General features: G+C 42.8%; 1 protein-coding gene across 3 annotated transcripts; it reads left to right on the top strand.

Moving 5' to 3' along the window:
- Nucleotides 1-10,811: 10,811 nt before the first annotated feature.
- LOC139594908 (thiamine transporter 2-like) lies at nucleotides 10,812-19,530 on the top strand. Of its 3 annotated transcripts, XM_071437556.1 has the most exons (6): nucleotides 10,812-10,947; nucleotides 13,444-13,609; nucleotides 13,944-14,760; nucleotides 16,226-16,418; nucleotides 18,072-18,213; nucleotides 19,350-19,530. In XM_071437556.1, exons 2-6 carry the CDS (start codon nucleotides 13,460-13,462, stop codon nucleotides 19,527-19,529), a joined length of 1,482 nt encoding a protein of 493 aa, XP_071293657.1. In that variant the 5' UTR covers nucleotides 10,812-10,947; nucleotides 13,444-13,459; the 3' UTR covers nucleotide 19,530. The 3 variants fall into 3 exon arrangements, with proteins under 3 accessions (XP_071293657.1, XP_071293658.1, XP_071293656.1); XM_071437557.1 differs by lacking the exons at nucleotides 18,072-18,213; nucleotides 19,350-19,530 and adding an exon at nucleotides 17,927-18,045; XM_071437555.1 differs by lacking the exon at nucleotides 10,812-10,947 and having other exon boundaries at nucleotides 13,406-13,609.
- The last annotated feature ends 1,697 nt before the right edge of the window (nucleotides 19,531-21,227 follow it).

Here is a 21,227-nt window from a genome sequence, read left to right as displayed (position 1 = left end):
GTGCTTATAGAGTAACCTGAGCTTTAAGTGTTCAAGCTTTCTCTTAAGGTAGAGTCAATGGACAGTCATAGGCAGTGCATAATTACAGGTCTTCTATGCTTCACAGGGTGCTAGTACCTCTCTCAAAGGGTGATTTGCAGAAATGGAAACAGCTTGAACTCTAGAACAGACTGTTATTCAGAGAAACTAATTTCTCTATGTAATAATGAGAATTGAGGGAATTTCATATGAAATTTCATATACATGAGCAGCCTTGCAGTGTGCATGGCATCACATATACTGGATATGCTTCTCTGCAGAGCCACAGCAACTGGCCAGAGGATGGGGAGGAGGCAACAAAGAACCCATACCCTAATGAATGCAGCTTTTTGTAACTGTCTTATGGATCATAGTGAAATACCACAAAAGTTCAAAAAGATCAATGCTCTCTGTATGCAGCTATGTCTGCACTGCTTTAAAGACTGTCAGCATTAGGCAATGCCTGAAACTAGCTGACTAGAATGGTAGTTTTTTTCTTTTACATACAGGTTTCATGGATCCCAAACCTATTATACCTATACCCAGCTTTGGCATTTCATATGCCATTTCCTTATCCATATGGAGGTGGCCTTGCACCTCATGCCTTCCTTGTGACTCTACAGCTCTATTTCTTTTCCACTGAGTGCTTCTTGGACAGAATCTTCTCATCTGAGCTTTGACACTTCTACCTAAGCCCCAGCAGTTTGGATACCAGGGAAATGACACTCCTCAGGCAGCCCTAACCCTGTAGTCCTGCCCTCAGGCAGTTCCATCACAGCTGTGGTTCCCACAACTGTCCAGTCCTGCCCTCAGGCAGTTCCATCACAGCTGTGGTTCCCACAACTGACCGTGGCTGGCCATGTACCTTGTCACAGCTGGACACGTGCTCATTTTAAAAGGTGTTCCTTTTATCTCATTTTTTGTTAGTTTTAGGAAATTAAGTTAAGATTTAGATTTGGAACAACAGCCACAAGGATGGCCCCAACTTCAGGAGCACTGTCATTTTGTTTGTACTTGGTGTATACAGAGTGCCTTCAGTTTATTTGCACAAAGTAGTTAAAACAATCCAAAAAGGTTTAATGCAAACAGCTGAAGAAAGCTCTGCTAGTTGTGATATGACACATAACTGTATCTTATCATTCTTTACCTTCACAAACCCCTAGTGGAAACAGAAGGCAAAAAATATATAAAAACAAGGAGGTGCTTATATGTCCCAGAGAAGTGTTTTTCTTTATTCCCTGGGAGTGAGGGGACAGTGACTGTTGTCCACCCTGACCCAACCAAACTTTCAACCTGGTTTCCTTTGGCACCTGTGTCACCAAGTGGGGCCGTGTGGGCTGGCCAGGGACTGCCACACAGCCAAGAGATGAGGCTGCCAGGCCCCAGGGTGGCCAGTGGCAGTGGCACCTCCAAACCTGTTCCTGGCTCAGTTGCAGGTGCCATATAAATGTGTTCAGTGTCTTAACACTACTGCATTTCAAAAGCTACACCAGGTCAAGGGAAGCCATCATTTCCCTGCCCTGGGGCCTGTGTAGGGAGGGCTGTGTCCAGAGTCTCCTCAGAGGGTACAGCAAAAGCATGACAGGTATCAGCCACAAGCTGTGAAAAGAGAAACTCCCACCAGGCACAGAGCAGCCATAGCAGGTGGGTGAGGCACTGGGACAGGTTGCACAGGATGGGAAAGCCTAGCTTGAACAGCCTTGCAGATACTCAAGCTGGATGTGGTCTTTCCCTGAACATGATCTTAAACTTGGGCTCCTTCCCAAGCCACAGTCAACCCTAAATTATTTTTTCTGGGTTCTTCACATTTAGCTGTTTGTTTCTTATTTTAGTTCCCTGATTTATTTGTCTTCCTGACTTGACTTTGCTGTAAGCTTCTCAGCTTCCCTCCCTCCTGTTGTCCCTCCTCAGATCCCCTCACAATAACTGCAGACACAGTAAGGCAGAGCAGCAAAACACAGACTGACAAAGCATTCATCCTCTCCTAAGCTTCCTCCTGTTGTTCCAGGGGCCAGAGAAAACAGGCTCAAACCCCTCCTGTGGGTATAACAGCAAAGACAGCCTAGGTGCCAGTGCTGCAGAGCAATGCAGTCAGACCTGTGGAAGAAATGCATTAGGGAAAACTGAGCCTTTCCCCAAGCAATACTGGGGAACTGATGGTGCTGAACAGCTTGGGGATGTTAAAGAGGAGAGCTGGGGAGTCAAACTGCTCTCAGACACCAACTGCAAAGCTACAGCCAGGGGCAACTTTCTCTGGTCACCAAGCTGCTGCATCCTGATAATATGCTTCCTCTTTTATATCCCAAAGGACTTTTACTCACAGAAATATTTGCTGAAAGTCTGAAGTGCTGAAGAGGACTTAATAGTTCAACCTTGATAAACACCTCCATACAGAGTAAAAAAATTTGCAGGGGAGGGCATGGTCTTACCACATCATTCTCCCCATCACAGAAAAGCACAGGAGCAGTCTACCTAGTTTTCATGCAAGGGTTAAAATACTTCATGGACTTTTGAAGAGAAAGACAGAGAAGGAACTTTATAATCATTAACCATTTGATTATTGTCACTTTATGGGCTTAGGTCTACCATTAAAGATGAAAGACTAGAATAAAGTACTTGAATGTCAGCCACTATTAGTATCTTTACCTGTGCCCCACAATAAGATGAGAAACATACTGCCAGTTGTTAATGAACTAGCAGATAACAAGTTTCCATGTTTTTCATCCTCACAAAGAGATATTGTTTTATTGCTTACTAGTACCTTTTCTGAATTGATGTAAATAAAACTGTACAGCAATACTGCTGATCATCCAGGAAACACAAAACCAGATGGGGGAAATTCCCTTCTGTAATTTCCAGAGGTTTAGGACTCCTTTGATAAAGCAAAGTGCATGAGAAGGCAGTAGCCGGAAGGAATATGGCTAAATACGGGGATTTAATCATTGCATAATCTCTGATGAGTAAATGCATAATAAGTACCAAGCACAAAAGTTCCAGAGGTAACTTGCTCAATATCTCTGGAGCTGTAGAGGCTGTGATGCAATCCAGTGATTTCAGGCAATTCAGTACTTGCATGACTGACAAAAGTTGTTATCTGAGGAAGAAGCCAATTTTCACTAATTAGAGGTTGCACTTCATACGTTACAGATCTAGAAATACCATTGAATGACATTGCTTTGAAGCAATTATGGACAAGATCTGTGCCTGTTGGGAGAAATTAACTCCCCATCTATGGAAAGTGCAGGTTATGAGGAGACCTGGTGCACCTGCCATGAGCATCCCGGCAGCATCTCAGCACTGCTGATTGCTTCCTGCTACCTACATACAGAAACTAAATATCTAATGTTCTGAAGGAAGATTTCTCTCTGCAAAGTTAACTCTACTCTGTCTACAGTCCCTTGGGGTAGCCAATCACCTTTTCACAGAAAGGGACCTCTCAAATGTGATGGTAAAGCCTATAACTGGAAAGAAGAATGAGAAAAAGTCTTCATTGGATTTGTGTGGCAGGGTTTTGGATAGGCACTGGTGGTGGATTCTCTGCTAGAATCTTCTCCCATGTCTGGCAGAGCCAATGCCAGCTGGCTCCAAGGAAGGACTCAGTGGACAAGGCCGAGCCCATCACTGACAGTGGTATCATCTCTGGGATAATGTATTTAGGAAGGGGAAAAAACCCTGTGCAACTGCAGCCAGAGAGAAGAATGAGTACATGGAGGATGGATGTATGAAAACACTCTCCATACCCCAAATTCAGTGCAGAAGGAGGGGCAGGACCATGCCAGGTGGAGCCAAAATCCACAGCCTGAACATGAAAATGCCTTCTGGTACTGATAAAATGAGGGCTTGCACTTTAAAAATGTTTAATACAGAAAGAGGAGAAAAAGATACTATGCCTTGGCAATTATGAAAGAGAAATATGTGACATTTTCTGAATCTTGAAAGTAAAATACAAGAACAGAAGTAGGGAGGAAGAAAATCTGTGACTTAAATTTTTCATTAAAATGCAGTTTTAGGTTGGCTGAAACTGTTCATTAATTCAATTGAAACATGGTTTTGTATAAAATTAGGAGAGAACTATTAAGAAAATAGGAAGCTGCTTTTTTGTGTTGAGTTTGCTTCCTCAGGAAGACCTAAGACAAATAATCCAAACCTTATAAAGAAAAGAGAATAAAGAACTAAACAACACGAAGTGGTAATGTTTTAAGTTGACCAAGAGAAATCATGAAGTTTTTACCAAGTCATACTTGACATACAGAATATGTGATTACTTGGACTACTCAGTACATTGTGAACACAGCCAGCGTTTTGTCATGTCTTACTGGAAGACCAGCTTAAAAATACCCAGCAATTCCTGCTTATTTAGGATTGCCAAACAAAAACCAATCAAGATTGTTTTGAATAGCTGTTAGTTAACACTGGAGTGGCTGTGTCATGAGGGCTGGCAGAGCAGCTGTGGACACAGGCCCTCTCAAGACAAGTGCTGCAATCACTGCAGCTTTTCACCTCTACAGGGTTACGTTATAGGGACTTTCCTGTGAGGAGCTTTAAACCACAGTTGCCCAAACCAAATTCCTTGGACTTCCCTCTTTCCAAGAGGCCTGCTCTTTTCCCAAGGAAACCACACCACCACATCCCTTCCATCCTGACTGTTACAGGTTATTTGCATAACACAACTGATATCACTGACTCTCTCACCCTCCTATACCCCTTTTCTGGACCTTGGTTATCACCCCTTGATTTCTGCAAGAGGCATTTGGAGGCCCTAGAAAGAGCAGCCTTGCCCTAGCTCTTGTGAAGAAAGCCATTTGCCAGGGTAATTTTTCCTCTCTTTCTGCAGAGTTTGCTTGGCTGTTTCAAGCATTCCCTTGCTTGTCCCCATTTTCAGAGTCTTTCTTGCTTACTGCTAGTCCAGACAACTGCAGCCAGCCCCAGAAGTGCCCTGTTGGTCAGGCTCTTGGCTAGGGCTTTGAGGAGGGTGCTGTGTCCAACCACTCAAGCCTGCTCACAGTCATCAGGGCTCCTGTAAGCAAGGCAAGAACCAGAGACAGAAAAACTGTTTTAAGCCAGAAAAGATGTTTTAAGTCAAGCAATCCGGGCTTGACAGAAATGTGCTATTCCAAAGTGACCTGTGTTTTACAAGAACATCTCCTCAAGTAAGTAGGCTCAGCCTTCCTCAGATCAAAGACTGGTCCTTTTTCTATTTGTGCTTGTACCTGACCTAAAACATTGAGGCATATGGCAACCAGGGCCAGAGCTCCAGGGTATAACATACACTGTAACTGCTTTGCCTTTGAAAGAACTCACAGGAAGGCGAAGGCACATGAAGAAAAACTTGGACCACATTAGAAAAAAAAATTCTTCATGGAAGGGATAAAACCTTATACACTGTTGATGAAAAAAACCAAACAACAAACAAAAACAAAACCCCTAAAAACTTTAATAACTTTATGATCAAAACTCTTTGGAGTTGGCAAGAAATCAAGGTATTAGAAGAACTCGGGACATTTTAAGTGCAAGAATTCTTACATTTAAGCAAACACTAGCAGCATAATGGACTTATTTTAAGATGGTTTCAGTTGTCATTAGAGGTTTAGCATTAAATGAAGCAGCCAGCTTGTTATGACCACTTATGAAAATGTGACAAATGCTCTTCCAGCAGGACTTTACACTACTTGGGCTGTTGCAATGATTCAGAGTCTCCCATGGTGTCTGTAATGAGATGAACCTTGAGGTTAAAAAAAAAAAGAGAGGATATGCTGAGCTGAATGAAACTTCCTACACACAGAGGTTGTGCAAACATGAATTTGCATCTCTGAAATGAGATATCCGTCTGTGACAGCAGGACAATATCTGCCACTAGTGGGAGGCCTGTGGAATAAGTCTGCAGGCGAACACACCCTTGAAAGTGCTCTTTCAACATGGAAAGTGCCTTAGAAATCCCTTCAGGTTTTTCCTCTCATTTCTCTTTGGCAAACCACAGTGAGGGAGCATTAGCATTAGTCACTACAAGTATTAACCATTTCAAATGAGATTTCTTTGACGTATATATCACTTCCCTTTTGTTAATTAACTGGAGATTTTGAAAATATGCAATCCAAGAAAGACGGAAGCACAGGTATTGAATTGGATTGTATAGCATCGTTACAAAAACTACAAATAAGATGTTAAAGTCACCAGGCCAAATCATCAAATAGCAAACTTGGAGATAGGGAAGGTTTTTTGGTGCTGGGATAAGCATCCTACATACATCTATTTCTAACTGTGGTTAGAAATTCTAAACATGAAGCTTAATAGAGTCCTTCATTTTCTTCTTCATCTCTTAAAAGCAATACTTTTTTGCTCATTGTTTGTTACCATGTGTCACTTTTTTCTCACCAGAATCATCTTTCCCTACTTCATTGAGAAACAAAAAAACTGCTGTTCTTCCTTTAAATCCTGATGGCTTCTATGCCATTAGAAGAGCTGACAGACAGTGTAGGGGGCAGAGGGACACCAGAGCCCAGTGCACTCAGCCACAGTCAGAACTAGCACAAAAGTCAGCTGCAAACCTACAGCAGTGACCTCATAATATTTGATTAGAAAGGAAAATCCTTAGAGAGTTCCACTGACAAAAGAGTGGTTCCTGTCCTCCACTGATGATCCAGAAGAAAAATATAAGGAAAATGAAATGACCTACTTAAGGTATAACCTGTTCTTCTGTAGATCTTTCTGTTCTGCTGTCACTGAATGCAACACAAAAGTTTTCTCCTCCTTCCAACACCTCACTGCTTTGCATGCCTCAGCTGGGAGAGCAGAGTGTGCTTTGTGCCAGTAAGAGGGAGAAAGTAAAACTTGTTCAATCAACCCAGTCCTCAGAGAGTGAGAAACACCTTTATTTGGAAACCTCCCAAGATCTGTGTGAGATTTTTGCAAGAGGCACAGAGCAAATGAGAGAGCTGCAATGCAGGGCACTGCCATGCAAATAAGGATGCCTGTAAAGCCTTGGCAATGCTTCCAAAGGGACACCCACTGTTAATAGATGCTCCTTGCTCAGCCTCTCACAACTACATCAGTGATCTCTCACCTACAGTGAATTCAGCATCTAACCTGTAACCAAAAGGAGACATACCAGCCAGTGACCTATATTGCAGAAAGGTAATGCAACCTAACTTTCCCTGGCCAATAGAGGAGATTAAGAGGCTAAATCCCTTCAAACCAGCTCAGACTTCTTTGTTTACAAAAGGGACATAAAACATGGCCAAAGTAGGTTCAACCAGTCTTTATAAACCCATCACAGGACTTCTATGTGCTCCATACCATGTTGGTAGCACATTATAACAAGAGATCCAGGTCTTGTTTGTGCCCAAGTGTGCCAACACAAAAATGCTGCCTATAACAAAAAAGAATTAAACCCCCTCAAAATGTCTTAGGGTGATGATTAATGGCACAGCTGTTTGTTCCAGCTCCTGCACTGCTACCAGCAGCCACTCCCCTGGCATGTTGCCAGTGGCAATGGGCACTCCAGTGACAAGAGTTAAGAAGAGTGAATAGATAAAAAGGGTAGGCATTATCCTTAGGTAAGGTACAGCATAGTAAAAAATAACCTTACAGCATTACTTTTTAAGGAAGCAGCTGTAAGTGTACATATAAACCAAGTACCCGTGACGTTAATTTGGTTGAATGTATTTCCTAACCTACCCCTTGGAGTATTGCCCTTAGTACCTTCTATCTAAATATTCCACACCAAACTTTGCATATTCATTTTTGTGTCTCAGATAAAAATCACCTGAGCCCAGGATGTGAATGTCTTGCTATGTGTTAGGAACCTGGGGCAAGATTCAGCTGACACACAAGTCATGGAAAGACTCACCCACACACTGTGGGATTCAGGGCCAGACTGCAGAGAGCAGCTCGTTCCCTAAGTGAGCATGCAGTACATGAGAAAAGATAAAGATCAGCTGATCCGTATGTCAGAAAGTGAACTTGTCCTGTGAATACTCCTGGGTCATGAGTATCTGACAAAAACACACTTTATTCTAGCTGCCATCGGAACCTTTCTGTGCATAGGCTGTATTTGACCACAAATGGAGAAAAATCTTCAGTATTTTTCTGGAAAGAAAGTCTTTTTCTAAAGGAAGTGATAGCCACAGAAAATTTTCTTTGCTATCACTTCCTTTAGAGAACAAAGTACACATTGTCCAAATAGAATAAGCCATCAGTTTGATTGAAGAAGCCTCTTTGTCTGAGTTGGGCAGGCGTCAATAAGCAGAAGTGATTTGTGAGCTGATGTTCAGTGCCCAACCAGACAGAGAGACACCTCCTGCTGCCACCATGAGCCTTTCAGCCTTGATGCCATCCTGTGAAGCACCAGACATAATATCAGGATTGAGTCCAAGGGGCAGCAGAGGCAGGAGACAGTATCAGGATGACAAAGGTTTTCAGTCTTGTTCTTTTACTGCCTTTCTTCCCCTCTCAGAATTTTCCTATCTCCTTGATTCATTGGAGACCATATTAGAGTAACTCTTCAGGATATACTACTACCATAAAACTCACCTTTCCTCCACTCTTACAGAATCTTCCCTTTCCCAAGTGAACAGAATTGGGATGTTAGCTAGAAACAGATTGGCCAGCCCTCCCACCAAGCAGAACAACACTTCTGCATCTGACTAGACTTGGTAAAAAAGAGTGTAGTTCCCTTCAAACCCAGCAGCTAAGCTCTGCTGCAGGCACCTTATGGCATAGGGCTCAAGTTGACCAAAAACTTGCATAAGTTCACAGTCTTCTATTTGGCATTCAGAAGTGAATCAGTGAAAAAGCATGAAATTTTAACTACAAACAAGATGGATTGAAGACTATGGGAAAGAAGAGATAATAAAGGATAAAAGAGGATCTGAAAGCAGAGAAACCAATCATCAGTACCTGGAAGTTACTTAAATAATTATTTCTAATTATTGCACTACAGGAAAAACAGAATTTTGCAGTTTTTCTCAGTGTCAAGAAATTTTAGTTGGATTCATCAGTAAGTCAATGCAAACCCCAAGTAATACTGTTTCCCTCAAGTGTTCTCTGCATTTTAGCAAGAGATTGTGAGAATAAAACCAAATGCAGGTATTCTCAGTGTTCTCTCAGAGGGGCTGTCACCTCCTATAGCCACAGGGTCAGTGGAACAGGAGAACCAAGATAACTCTGGGATCAGTGTCAGCAGTGACGGATGGCTGGGAAAGAGCCCAAAGGAATTATTACATTCCTTCCACAGGTTAGTTTCACATGCATTACAGAGGCTGCCAGCATATGAGGAGTGTCTGATGATGCACCATGAGTCACATGGTTCAGATGGAGAAAGTCCTGTGAGGAGCAGGAAGTGGAACATGATGATCCCTATGGCTCTGTTGCAGACATCTTTTGTGAAAATCCTTTTCTATAGGATTTTTCCCTTCTGAGAAGTTGAAGCCTCAGAAACAAAATGTAAACAATGTTTATCTGCTGCTGTGGAATGCAACAGGTGGATCCCTGATTGGTCTCCTGTGGATGTTTGGATTTACTGACCAGTCACGGCAGAGCTCGCGCTCGTGCTCTGTCTGAGCCAGCTGCTTTTGTTATCATTCTTTTCTATGCTAGTCTTAGCTAGCCTTCTGAGAGATGAAACCTTTCCTTCTATTTCTTTTTAGTATAGTTATAATGTAATATATATATCATAAAATAATAAATCAAGCCTTCTGAACATGGAGTCAACATTCTCATCTCTTGCCTCATCCAAGAACCCCTGTGAACACGGTCACATGGCTCCCTCCCAGCTCTAGGTGTTTCATGACTCCAGAAGTGCACAGCACTGTCCCAGGCAGGAGGAGATGGTTTCATGACAAAGGCCAACAAACAAGTTATAAAGGCAAGAGGCAGGGATGGCCCCTCTAACATCACTAATCCTGGATTGTTGAGGGATAGAAGGCAAAGGCTGCAAAACCTGGCCAAGAGTGAAGGCAAAGGTGGCTGAGCTGAGACACTTGTCTGACCCAGCAAGGAATGTCATACCTTTTTCATATTCATGTATGTGTCCATAAAACTACTGTTCCATTTTACTGTGTGTGAACCAAGGTGCTGCCTTCCTCTGGTTGGATAATTCACTGTTATTTACAAATATTTACACATTTTCCTACTGTATCAGTCTTATTCCTAAATAATTATTACATCACCCAAACGTACATGCTGTGAGACCAGGGTGGGAGTGGATCTAAATTTGTGTAAATACTTTTGGTGAAAGTCTGTACATTTCACATAGTGTACTCTGCTGTTGTGAGTCCCACAGAATCTTCTGAAGCTGGCTGTAGGGCAGCTATCCCCATCTTCAGCAGCACTGTAAGAACCTGTCAAAGCAAAAAATCTGACAAATTTGCCAGCAAATAAGTGAAGAGGAAGCAGAGCAGTGTGCTTTACTTTTTACCTTTTAAGTTCTTCTGAATAGTTTGAAACCCCATGTAAGTGATGTGGATACCTTCCAATCTTACAGCAGTAGTATTTGCTCACCCTCACCTCTGTAACTACCCACGCACAGCTACTGCTCCCTCTTTAATATAGGTCAGTTTGAGGCACAGATGGCTCCCAAGCCACATATTCTGTCAAATAGACCCAAAATTCTTTGGGAACAGAACTTCCTCTATTGATTTTGTGCCAGTCAGGCACTAAACTGTAGTTTGGGTCTTGATTCACTGCTGCCTTGGGGCAAAGTCAGGCCAGGATTTTTAGCTGTTCCTTTAAGGGTGCTGAAAGAAAGCCAGCTGGAGGCCTTTCCAAAGGAGGTGTCAGAGCAAGCTGTAACACTAGAAGAACAGGAAAAGCACAAAACCCAAACAGAGTCCAGTAGCTGCAATACACACGGGACAACCAGAAGTAAGACTGGGAATACTAAAAGGAAGCTTTTCCCTTGGAAGTAAGAAAGGAAGAGCTCCAGCACAGAAGGTATGATTATATATGAACTTTGGAAATATGAAATCCTGCAATGACAAGGGAAAGTGGGAGGAAAGAAGAGAGCAATCCAGTGGGGAGCTGGGGGGCTGTGTTACGCTGTGTGTAGAAGAGCTGACAGCTCAGGCAGCAAGAACTGCTGAAGGAAAAAAGAAACAGATCTTTTTGTTGCAAAACACCACCAAGGCATCCTAAAATCTCTTCAAAACTGAACAAACCCTGGATTTATGAAAGACAAATTGACCACATAGGATGACTGAACCAGGAACAACTTGGATCCTTGCCCCTCAAGCAGCAAGGCAGAGCTCTGGTTGTCAGAGGTTTGTGGTTAGGAATGCAGAAAGGAGGGCTTGTACAGAAGCTGCAGAGCTGGAGGGGGCTTCACTAAGGGCTGGGGTGTGAGTGGAACACAAACCCCAGGGCAGGTGAGGTGACACCCTCTCCCACTCTTCAAGGGCAGAGTGGGCTGCCCCTGAGAGCCCTCAGCCCCCTGCCCCTCCCAGCCCAGCACCAGTGACAGTTGTTTTCTGCACAGCTCCTTGTATCAAGTGGGAAACTTCTCACTTCACCTACCAGCCTAACCCTGGCAGCTCAAAGAGCAGAAGTGCAGATTAGAGGCAAGGTCTAGCCCCAAACCCTGAACAGTGCACAGCTGGCACTGTAGGGATGCAGTGACCAGGACACACCTTAAGTTCTTCTGTGTACAGCAGAAACCATGAATTCCTGCACAGGAGGGAAAAGCCCTGCCACCCATGGGCAGCATCCCAGGGGCAGCACAAGCACCCTGCAAGCCCTGCAGAGGCAGCAGCGGCCCGCTCACTTCCCAAGGTGTGTGTGACATTTTGACAGGCTACATGAGGCTGGCTGCCCTTGTGTCACACAGCCTGCTGGGGGTGAGCAAACAGGTCAAGACCTGAAACAGAGCAGAGAATCTAGGCTGGAAAGGGAAAAATATGCCCTGGCTACGTCCCAAAGCTGACTTGTACAAATGTTTCTCATTACAGTGTTAGAAATGGTCTCCACCCTACTCTCTGGTGTGATTCTCTCAGAATCACACAAAGCATTCCCATGGCACTGGGTGCTGTATGGCTTTAATGATTACCATGTGGGAGGAGAGCCAGGGATGTTATGGTGACTCAGTGAGCATGATCCTGGGCAGGGCCCAAACTGGTCCTGCCACAGCCACGTTTGCAGCAGGCTGATGTTCCAACAGCTGTGAGGAAGGAGGGGCAGAAATGCTTCCTTCCTGGAGCGCTCAGTGTCTCAGTCCTCCCCAGCTCATTTGCCTTGCTGGGGCCACCTTGCCATCTAGTGGTTCACACTGCAGAGCTGACACAGAGCTGGGCTCCTTCCTGCTGGAATCCTGTAATGCCCGTGCTGTTGGCCTTTATGCACCAGAGGAAGTGATTCAAATTCCCTCGGATCTGTACCCATTTCTTAGTGTGTCAGGCTGTCAGTAAAAAGTGCTGTCATAGCATGAAGTTAGAAAAGAAGATGCATAATGCCTACTGCCTTGTACATATCACATCCTAAATAAAAGGATCCTCTGCCCATCCAACCTGGATGCTTTGTGCTGAATAGACTTTACTTCAGCTTTTACAAAAAAAATGTGTGAAAAAAACACTACTTCATTTTCAAGATTTTTATAAGATTAGTTTTTTGCCCAAAAAAGAAAGAGTTATCAGTAGGGAAGTAGATAAAAGTCAAAAGTAGAGTGATAGAAATCCCACCTGCTAATATGCAAAGTCCAAAGGGCTCCAAAAGATAAACTGCACACATTAAGATTCTTGACATTGCCTATACTAACATGAATATGGATATTAACTTCCTTTGCATGTCCCCATTACACCCATTTTGACTTCTGTTTAGGCTCTGTCCAGCAGAGATACAAATTTTAATGTATTCCACCACCTCACCTAGTGACAAGAACAAAAATACCTGCCTCATTTCATTTCAGCATGAACTGGTAACCTTCTGTGGCCACTTTTATAAATGGAAAATATGATGCTTGTATCCAAAATGGATTTCTTATGCAGATAATTCCAGATTAGAGTCTGGCTTGATATCCTTTCTGTATTTCTGAGCAGCTCCATCTGCTAGGCTCCAGAGTTATCTATGTCATTCAGCAAGGTGCTTGGCTGTGATCAGTCAAGGTGTCGAGGGAAATCTCAGTGCTCAGCTGTCTTCAGCCACTTCAATCTAGAAAGGCTTTTCCTGTGTTTATCTTGGTCAGTGCAGATAGAATGACAAGGGAGTTTGTTTCCCAGTTAAGGATCTTCCAATTCATTTTTTATAAACTTTCTACAAAGAGAGCAGCAGACAAATGTAAGGAATAGCTATCCACTATAACATTATAAATAAAAATTATTTTGAACTGTCAACCTCTAAAGAGCACTCCTTGGCATTAGAAACCACAAAATGAAAATCAATTACAAGATCTCTTTGCATTTGCATGGGCAGTGTCATTATTCTAACAAATTTTATCCTCAGCTTTGCTGCAGAGGCCATGGGCTGCTGGAAGCAAGAGAAAATCAGCACCTGGGCTTTTCCCACCCTGATCCTCTGCCTCTATGGATTCTTCTACATGATGAAACCATCAGAACCTTTCCTAACACCCTATCTAACAGGACCAGATAAAAACCTGACCACAGATGAGGTATGGTTTTATTCTATGATTTCTTTTAACTGAAGTAGTGAAAATAGAAAGGGAAAACACTGTTTAAAGTTTTTTAAAAATATGAAAAGAAAAATAAAAGCACAAATTTAACTAGCTCTGGCAGGTTACAATTTGCAGCAGACTGCATAAATAAAAGATCCATTTAACAGACCCAAGATCCATTTGCCTGCCCAACAGTCCCATGCTGATTCAATGTGGTTATATATTTTATGAATTCCTTCAGAGAAAAAACTTCCCTCTACAACACCATTTAAAATACATGAACTTCCTTTCCTCAACAACAAGAACACTGACATTTTCTCTTCTGTTCTAGGTTACCAACCAGATTTTTCCAGTCTGGACATACTCCTACCTGGCTCTCCTTTTCCCAGTGTTCCTGCTCACAGACTACGTGCGCTACAAGCCCGTTGTCCTCCTGCAGGGCATCAGCCTCATCGTCACGTGGCTCCTGCTGCTCTTTGCACATGGAGTGGTGGCCATGCAGCTGGTGGAATTCTTCTATGGCATGGTCACAGCCACCGAGGTGGCCTATTACGCCTACATCTACAGCGTGGTCAGCAGCCAACACTACCAGAGGGTCACCAGCTACTGCAGGAGCGTCACTCTGGTGGCAGCCACCGTGGCCGCCGTGCTGGGCCAGCTGCTGGTGTCCTTAGCAGGCGTCTCCTACTTCCACCTCAACGCCATCAGCTTGGCTTCCGTGTCCCTGGCATTCGTGTGCGCGCTCTTCCTGCCCATGCCCCAGAGGAGCATGTTCTTCCACAGGAAAGATGCCCCTGAGCCTGTGCCAGGGCCTGGCAAAGAGCTGCCTGTGGCCACTGCCCCCAGGCCCCAGAGCTGCCAAGAGGAAAGGAGCCCTGATGCTGCTGCCAGGGCCCTGAGCCCCCAGCGCCAGGCTGGCAGTGCCGGGCCCCACAGGCACCTGCTGAGCGTGCTGCTGCAGCTGGGCAGGGACCTGAGGCACTGCTACGGCTCCCGCAAGCTCCTCTGCTGGTCCCTGTGGTGGGCTCTGGCCACGGCCGGCTTCAACCAGGTGGTGAATTACGTCCAGGTGCTGTGGGACTTCCGAGCCCCCTCGCACAGCTCCGCAGTGTACAACGGAGCTGTGGAAGCCATAGCAACTTTTCTGAGTAAGTCAATGTTTAAATATTGATCACAATGACAGCCTCTGAAGTTCCACTTTAGTAAACTTTCAAAGTGCCATTCCATTGCAGGCGCTCCAGGGAGCCAGTGCACACCCTGTGCATTCCAGACCTAGGTCTTTGATGTACAACAGTTCAAATGTGAGTTATGTTGGTTTTTCTTTTCTAGCAGACAAATAACTGTATTTTACCAGTATGCAGAAAGTGTGCAAGTCACACAGACATTGCATCTAGCTGGTAAATCCATTCAGAAGCACCCCTGTTTCTTTGGATGAGGCTATTGGGTGTTAGTATTTTTTCCCCCAAAACAAATATTGCATTGTTCCCCATAACAATGCAATTAGTTTACACAGATGGGAGAAGTTTTCTGTAAAAATTTTACACAAAAAGAACATAATCCTCTCATTTATTCTTTTTTTTCTAGTGAAATACCCTCATGCAACCAGACAAAAAGAAAAAAAGTAGTAATTGCATGATACAAAGATTTTCAGGGGAAAAAAGACCCTATGAATCTTTACTGATCTGAACCATTCAATTTTTGTACCAGGAGTAGATGCTCACATCACACATGCAAAGTGAGGTTATCAAAAGGTAACATCAGAGGATACCACCCTGCCTTGGCTCACATTGTGCTGTTGTAAAGAACTTGCACAAGACATGGGGGTGTGTTTTATCAGGAAAAATAAACACATCTGCACCACACCTAGTCATTCAGGTCACCTTTACAGTCTTCACCATTCTTGCAGCAGGCAACTAAATAGACCACATGAATCATGAAGTTGAAGACCTCCTGTAGTAACTACTCCTTGATGAATTTCTCTCTCTCATGGACTTGACTAGTTCTCAGTGTATAAGTATAGAAGTTTTTAAATATAATTTATAGAAGTTTTTAAAAGGGTCTGGGATGCCTAAGAGGGCAGTCAGGTGGCTTAACTTTGCAACAGATGCATCTTCTAGGAGGCCTACAAAAAGCAAACCTATCCTTTCTCGTTCTTTGGATATACTTCCTTGATGCCTCAAAACTCACTTTTTTGACAGTTTATCCCCTCTATGAGGTACACAGAGCTAAACTGTTCAATAGAAGGTTTACTAGCCTAACTAGGAGAAGGTGGAAGAATTTCCTTCTTGAACTCCAAACCATGTTCCCAATTCTGTCCCCAGAGAGCCATGCTGTGTACAGACACCTAAATAATGAATCCTCCTACATTACAGTTTATCCCGTGAAGTGGAATAAAACACTAAGAATGGAATGGCAGAGACTTGATATATGCAGCTGTCTTAAAATGACCAGTCATCTGCACAGCTGCAGAAGGCATCAGAAATGCTTTCAACTTCAGACTACTCTGCTTCATTATTCAGCATTGCCTTTCAGCATGTGAGTGTGGCAGGATTTGGTCATACAGGCTATGGAGCAGATACAATATTTACACGTTATTTTTTTTTCTTTTTCTAGGCTCAGTAACATCTTTCCTAGTACAATATATGCAGATTAACTGGGACCATTTTGGAGAACTGGCTTTAGGGATCTTCTCTGCAATAGATGCTGGTTGTCTGTTTCTCATGCACTTCTCTAGCAGCATCTGGGCATGCTATGCTGGATATCTCATTTTCAAGGCATGCTATGTGCTCCTCCTGACAATAGCAACGTAAGTACAAAACATCACAACGCATCATCATCATACACAGAATACTAACCCTACTTTGAGTTTGCTTTGGGCATCCTTTTCCTCAGAGGTAGCTGACCTAATGCTTGACATAACTGTTTTTAGGTAAGGCCAAAAACACTTAAATGTCTGGTTATGTTGTTTTCATTCTTCCAAACAACCAGGAAAAAAATTGTCAAAAGGACATTTGAACATTTACCTAAGCAGCAATTAAATAAGGCACAAGGTAATGTTATTACTAAAGGCAATGATAACTGCAAAATGTAGGAGCCACTTTCCTCCTTCCTGGTGTGAAAGATGCAAAGTGAGCAATAGGGACAAGCATACCTTGACAGCCATCCTTTAGGATCACCATATGCCTAGACCCCCTACTGATAAACCTTTTAGCATGTCATGACCTGCATGAATGCAGGGAAAGACTCCACATAAAGTGTTCCCCAACATAATTTTATACATATAATCATTAATGATAATAAGAGGTAAAGAAGGAATAAAAGGGAGCATAGGACATATAAACTCAGATGAGATCTCATAGGAGACCAAGCTATTCTGTTGTCAGAAATAGAAATGTATAAATAATATTAACAACAAATATTTCATCCTGTGTAATAAATACAAAATGTTTAAATATAAAAACAACACATAAAATATATTATAAATATATAATAATAAATATATTAAATATATATTTATTAAATATAAAATTCTCCAGTCATTTTCTTGCTTGGAATGTCTTTAGATATACCACACTATTTCATTAACAAAAATACTGGATGCATTTTGTGTCAAACTCCAAAATTAATCAGATACCATTTTTTAAAAATTGCTAACATTATAATGCATGGCAAGGTTATGCCTGTCTTGAAGGAAGCCAAGTGAGCTCTTAATTGTCATTTTGGTAGATTGCTACTACATTATAGTTAATTACACCTGGACTATTTCAATATATTCTAAAAAAAACCCCAACAAAGTAAAATCTCACAAAAAACTCCCAAGCTAAAATTATTGAAATGAGTCCTGAAGGAATAACACCCTTTTGTTTGTATAGAAACTTTGCAGGTATGTATTGCAAAGAAAGATGTTTTGATTATTGTCAAAAAAGATATTGCAAGTAAAAATCTATGGGCTCTTGACAGAAATAAACAGCAAGTTACCTCCACTGTCAAATCACAAAGCAAAACGTGACTTATTACCATAGAAAGCTTGGTTAGAAGATACCCAGAGTGACCTCCCAGCCAGGGCAGAACTGCTTCCAGTGCCAGAGCAAGTCACAGCTTTGCCTGGCCAGGTCTCTGAAAGCTTCCAGCCATGGACTCTTTACAGCCTGTCTGGCACAGACTGTGCAGGCAGAGAAGGAACAAAGGGGAAGGGTACAGAGAGCTGACATTCTACCTGATCATCTGAAAGCAGGGTTTAGAAAAGCAGCCCATGCAGTTGAAAAAAACCCATTAAAATACACTATAGTACCCCAGAATTTATTTTTTTTTTAGAGAAAGCAATGAAGCAAACAAACAAATGAAGCACCATTTCCTCTGTCCTTGATGCACCATCTGCATGAATCACTTTCTCTTCATCGACCGCTAGACAGCAATAGCTCTCCCAGGGGAAGTGACTGACCTGCCAGTTTCCTGTTAGGTTCCAGATCGCCGTCAATCTAAGCATGGAGCGCTATGCCCTGATGTTTGGATTCAACAACTTCATTGCCCTGCTGATCCAGACCATTCTCACAATAGTTGTTGTAGATTCAAGAGGCCTGGGACTGGACATAGTGACTCAAGTAAGTGCAGTTACCTTACTTCCTATTTACTGCTCAGCCAAGTCATCTTCAAAATTCCTATGCCAAAGGCCAACTTAATTATCTTTCCTCTATAGAAATCCAGACATCATTCTTCCCTTTTGCCTTTTAATGCATTTAGGATTACAGATGCTGGTCTGTTACTTTTCAAAGGGAGATACATACACCAGAACATAACTAACCAGGCCCTGCTATCCAACCAGTTTTACTAATTGATAGGACACCATCCTCTCTTCCCAAAAGCTCAGACTGGTTTTGTCAGATGCAGAATGGGGGTTCAAGACTATGAGTCACAGTCTGGATTATTTGAGTTATTTCAGCTCAAGTAACTTCTGATTCCAGCTCAGGAGCAAACCTGGTCTGTATCTCAACATGTGCAATAGAGTCTTCTGCCCACAGCTTGGGCACTTCATTTGGGATGGGACACCCTATGTCACAACAGTGTCCCTAAATTCAACCCAATGTCATTCAGATGAAGTCAACTGAAACCTACTGACTTCTGCATTTCCTCAGATGGGCTCTCAGCTGGGGCAGCTTTCCACTCTAATGGGTCTGAAGAAGATTAAAGCTATTGACGCTCTGCACAGAGAAGGCAAAAGTGGCTTTCAAAGAGTAAAGATTGAATCAAATATTATGAAGTCCTACATATTCCTGTCCTTAATTTTAAAGATTTAAATAGCCTTGCCACTGTTGCTGGAAATGCTGATATAAAATCACCGGGTATTTACTGAAACCATTGTGGTGACATTTACTGAAATGTGTAAAAGCAAAACAAGGATGAGCTCAGGGTCTTCATGCAGATTATTCATGACCATGTGGGTAATGAAGGTACTTCTACATTTGGCACTAATAGAAAAAAATATCCTGTTCTTATCCCTCTCCCTGTCTGACGTTTGTTAAGAGGCATAAGGAATGGAAGAAAAGGGCAGTTCTTTATTTCACAGTTATCTGCTGAATACTTGAAAAGCTGAGATTTTGCTTAATCACAAAGCAAAAACTCAAGTGTAGAGAACTGCCAGAACACAAGAAAATCAGAGTGACTGTCATCTTCAGAAGAAGCAGCATTTCTCTAATGTGTTTTTCATTAATTGTTCTGCCTTTTTCTCCTCCTCTCCCAGTTTTTAATTTATGGCAGCTACTTCGCAGTCATACATGGGATTTTCATGATCAGAAGCATTTGTGTGCTCATCTCATGCAAATGCCAAAGGAAAATAGTGAGATCTTGCACAGAGCAGCTGAACCAGGCTGAGCATGAGTCAAGAGAGCAGATTGTCACAAGCTGCATGACACGGCTATAGGAGGCAGGCACCCTGGAGAAGGGCTTCTCCTGGGAGAAGGGCTCCCAGCAGGGAAGAAGAGCAGCATGCAGGGAACAGCAGTGCAAGAAGAACATTCAACTCAGCCCTGAAAAGCTACGCTGAATCATTCCAGCACTTCAGCACAACATATGCCAGCAGAGAGCTCACCAGAATGGCACTGTGCCAAGAATAAAAGATAAGTTGCTTTAGATTCTTATTTACATGCATATAAATAGCTTAAGGGCAGTAAGTTATACACAGAATCAGAGCAACCACCTTTGCATTCCCCCTGTGCACGATGGCAGAGAGCAGAGTTCACCCTGCCTTGCTCATTGTAGCTCCTGAATGTGGTGCTAGCAAAGCTGCTTCTGCCACATTTGCTGGTGCAGTGGCTGAGGGTGTGACTCCCCTTTGCACAGCCCTTGTTCTGATTCAAGGAAGAAAAGATCATGTTTGCATCATGCTATTCTTTCATACCCAGTACAGGCAGATGGGGGACAGGCTCCTCCTGTCTCATCCTACAGCTCAGTGCACACAGGCTGCAAAAAGCTGGGCTTGCACAACCTGTCCTGGGAGCTACACTGCAACATCACAGTTGTTGCTTGGCCCACATTTGAGAGCTACAAACACTGTGCTGACTTCACAGCAACCTCTGCTGAGAAGGGAAAAACTCCAGAATCCAAGCAAAATGCAAGAGCACTACTCCTTTGTGCTGCCAGTAAAATTAAACTCAGGACTGACTATCTTCCTCTTTCAGCAGGAAAAAAATAATATGAAAGAGCTTAAGTCACACAGACTAAAATCAGAGAAGGACATTGCAGAGAAATTTAGCTGATTCCACAGAGGAAAATTCCAGATTAACAGGAATATCCAAGACTTATAACTGAAACAAACAGTGTGCATCATGTGTGTTTTTGAGTGCCAAGTGAGGGAGGTCCACTGATCTTGGCCAAGAATTTGGCAGGATCAGCCGAACTCATGTCAAGAAGCTCCAAGTCCTACAGCTAATTTTGTCCAAAAGACAGTCCAGGAGAAGAAAAAAGACACTAGAAAAGAGTTTGCATAGTGAATGTCTAATTTAATATGAACCATATCCATATGCTGAAGTTATTTCTGTACTGCTGTTTGCTTCTAGCTTCCAATATCTACATCTAACTAATAAAAACCACTTAGCATTTACAGAATATTTTTCCTGTAGAGGCACAAGCTATCATTTGTTCAGCCATACCAGCTTTTCATACCGCTGTCACACACTGCAACTAGACAAAGTGCCCAGAGGCAAGGGCAGGCAGGACAGAAGCAATTTGTTTCAAGTCACAAGAAGAATCAGGAGGATCTGACAAAATGAACCTGGCTAATTTTTTAGGCCTTTTGTTTACTACTGTGCATTGTGGGGACATTGTCTGTTGTAAACTGGCTCTAAGCAGAACAGTTTAACCATTACAGTCATAAAAATAGGAGATGCACTTAGTCTCCAGTGACAGTTCTTTTCTTACTGCAGAACTGAGGGCATGATGCTCCTGCCTGAAGAAACAGGGATAGAATCCAGGAGAGTAAAGACTATTTTTCTATTCTTCCTTGTGAGTCGTAATCTTCTTGTAAGGCACTCAGTTTAGAACTAGATGCCAGTACCAGTCTAGAAGTTAACAAGAGCTTGTGTTTAAATTAAGAAGAGGAACTTCATATTTTCAGCTCCAT

Source organism: Agelaius tricolor, unplaced genomic scaffold (assembly GCF_023055355.1).
Source record: "Agelaius tricolor isolate 1412-34295 unplaced genomic scaffold, bAgeTri1.0.p SCAF_12, whole genome shotgun sequence".
In the NCBI taxonomy this organism is placed as follows: domain Eukaryota; kingdom Metazoa; phylum Chordata; class Aves; order Passeriformes; family Icteridae; genus Agelaius; species Agelaius tricolor.
The sequence above is the reverse complement of the archived record's forward strand: the minus strand, read 5'-3'. Positions and strand labels throughout refer to the sequence as shown.

Excerpts from the sequence above, each read along its gene's own strand:
- LOC139594908 (XM_071437555.1), top strand. The coding sequence starts at position 13,406 with ATGGGCAGTGTCATTATTCTAACAAATTTTATCCTCAGCTTTGCTGCA. Across the intron at positions 16,419-18,071 it reads CTCCTCCTGACAATAGCAAC|GTTCCAGATCGCCGTCAATC; the intron begins GTAAGTACAAAA and ends GTTTCCTGTTAG. Across the intron at positions 18,214-19,349 it reads GACTGGACATAGTGACTCAA|TTTTTAATTTATGGCAGCTA; the intron begins GTAAGTGCAGTT and ends CTCCTCTCCCAG.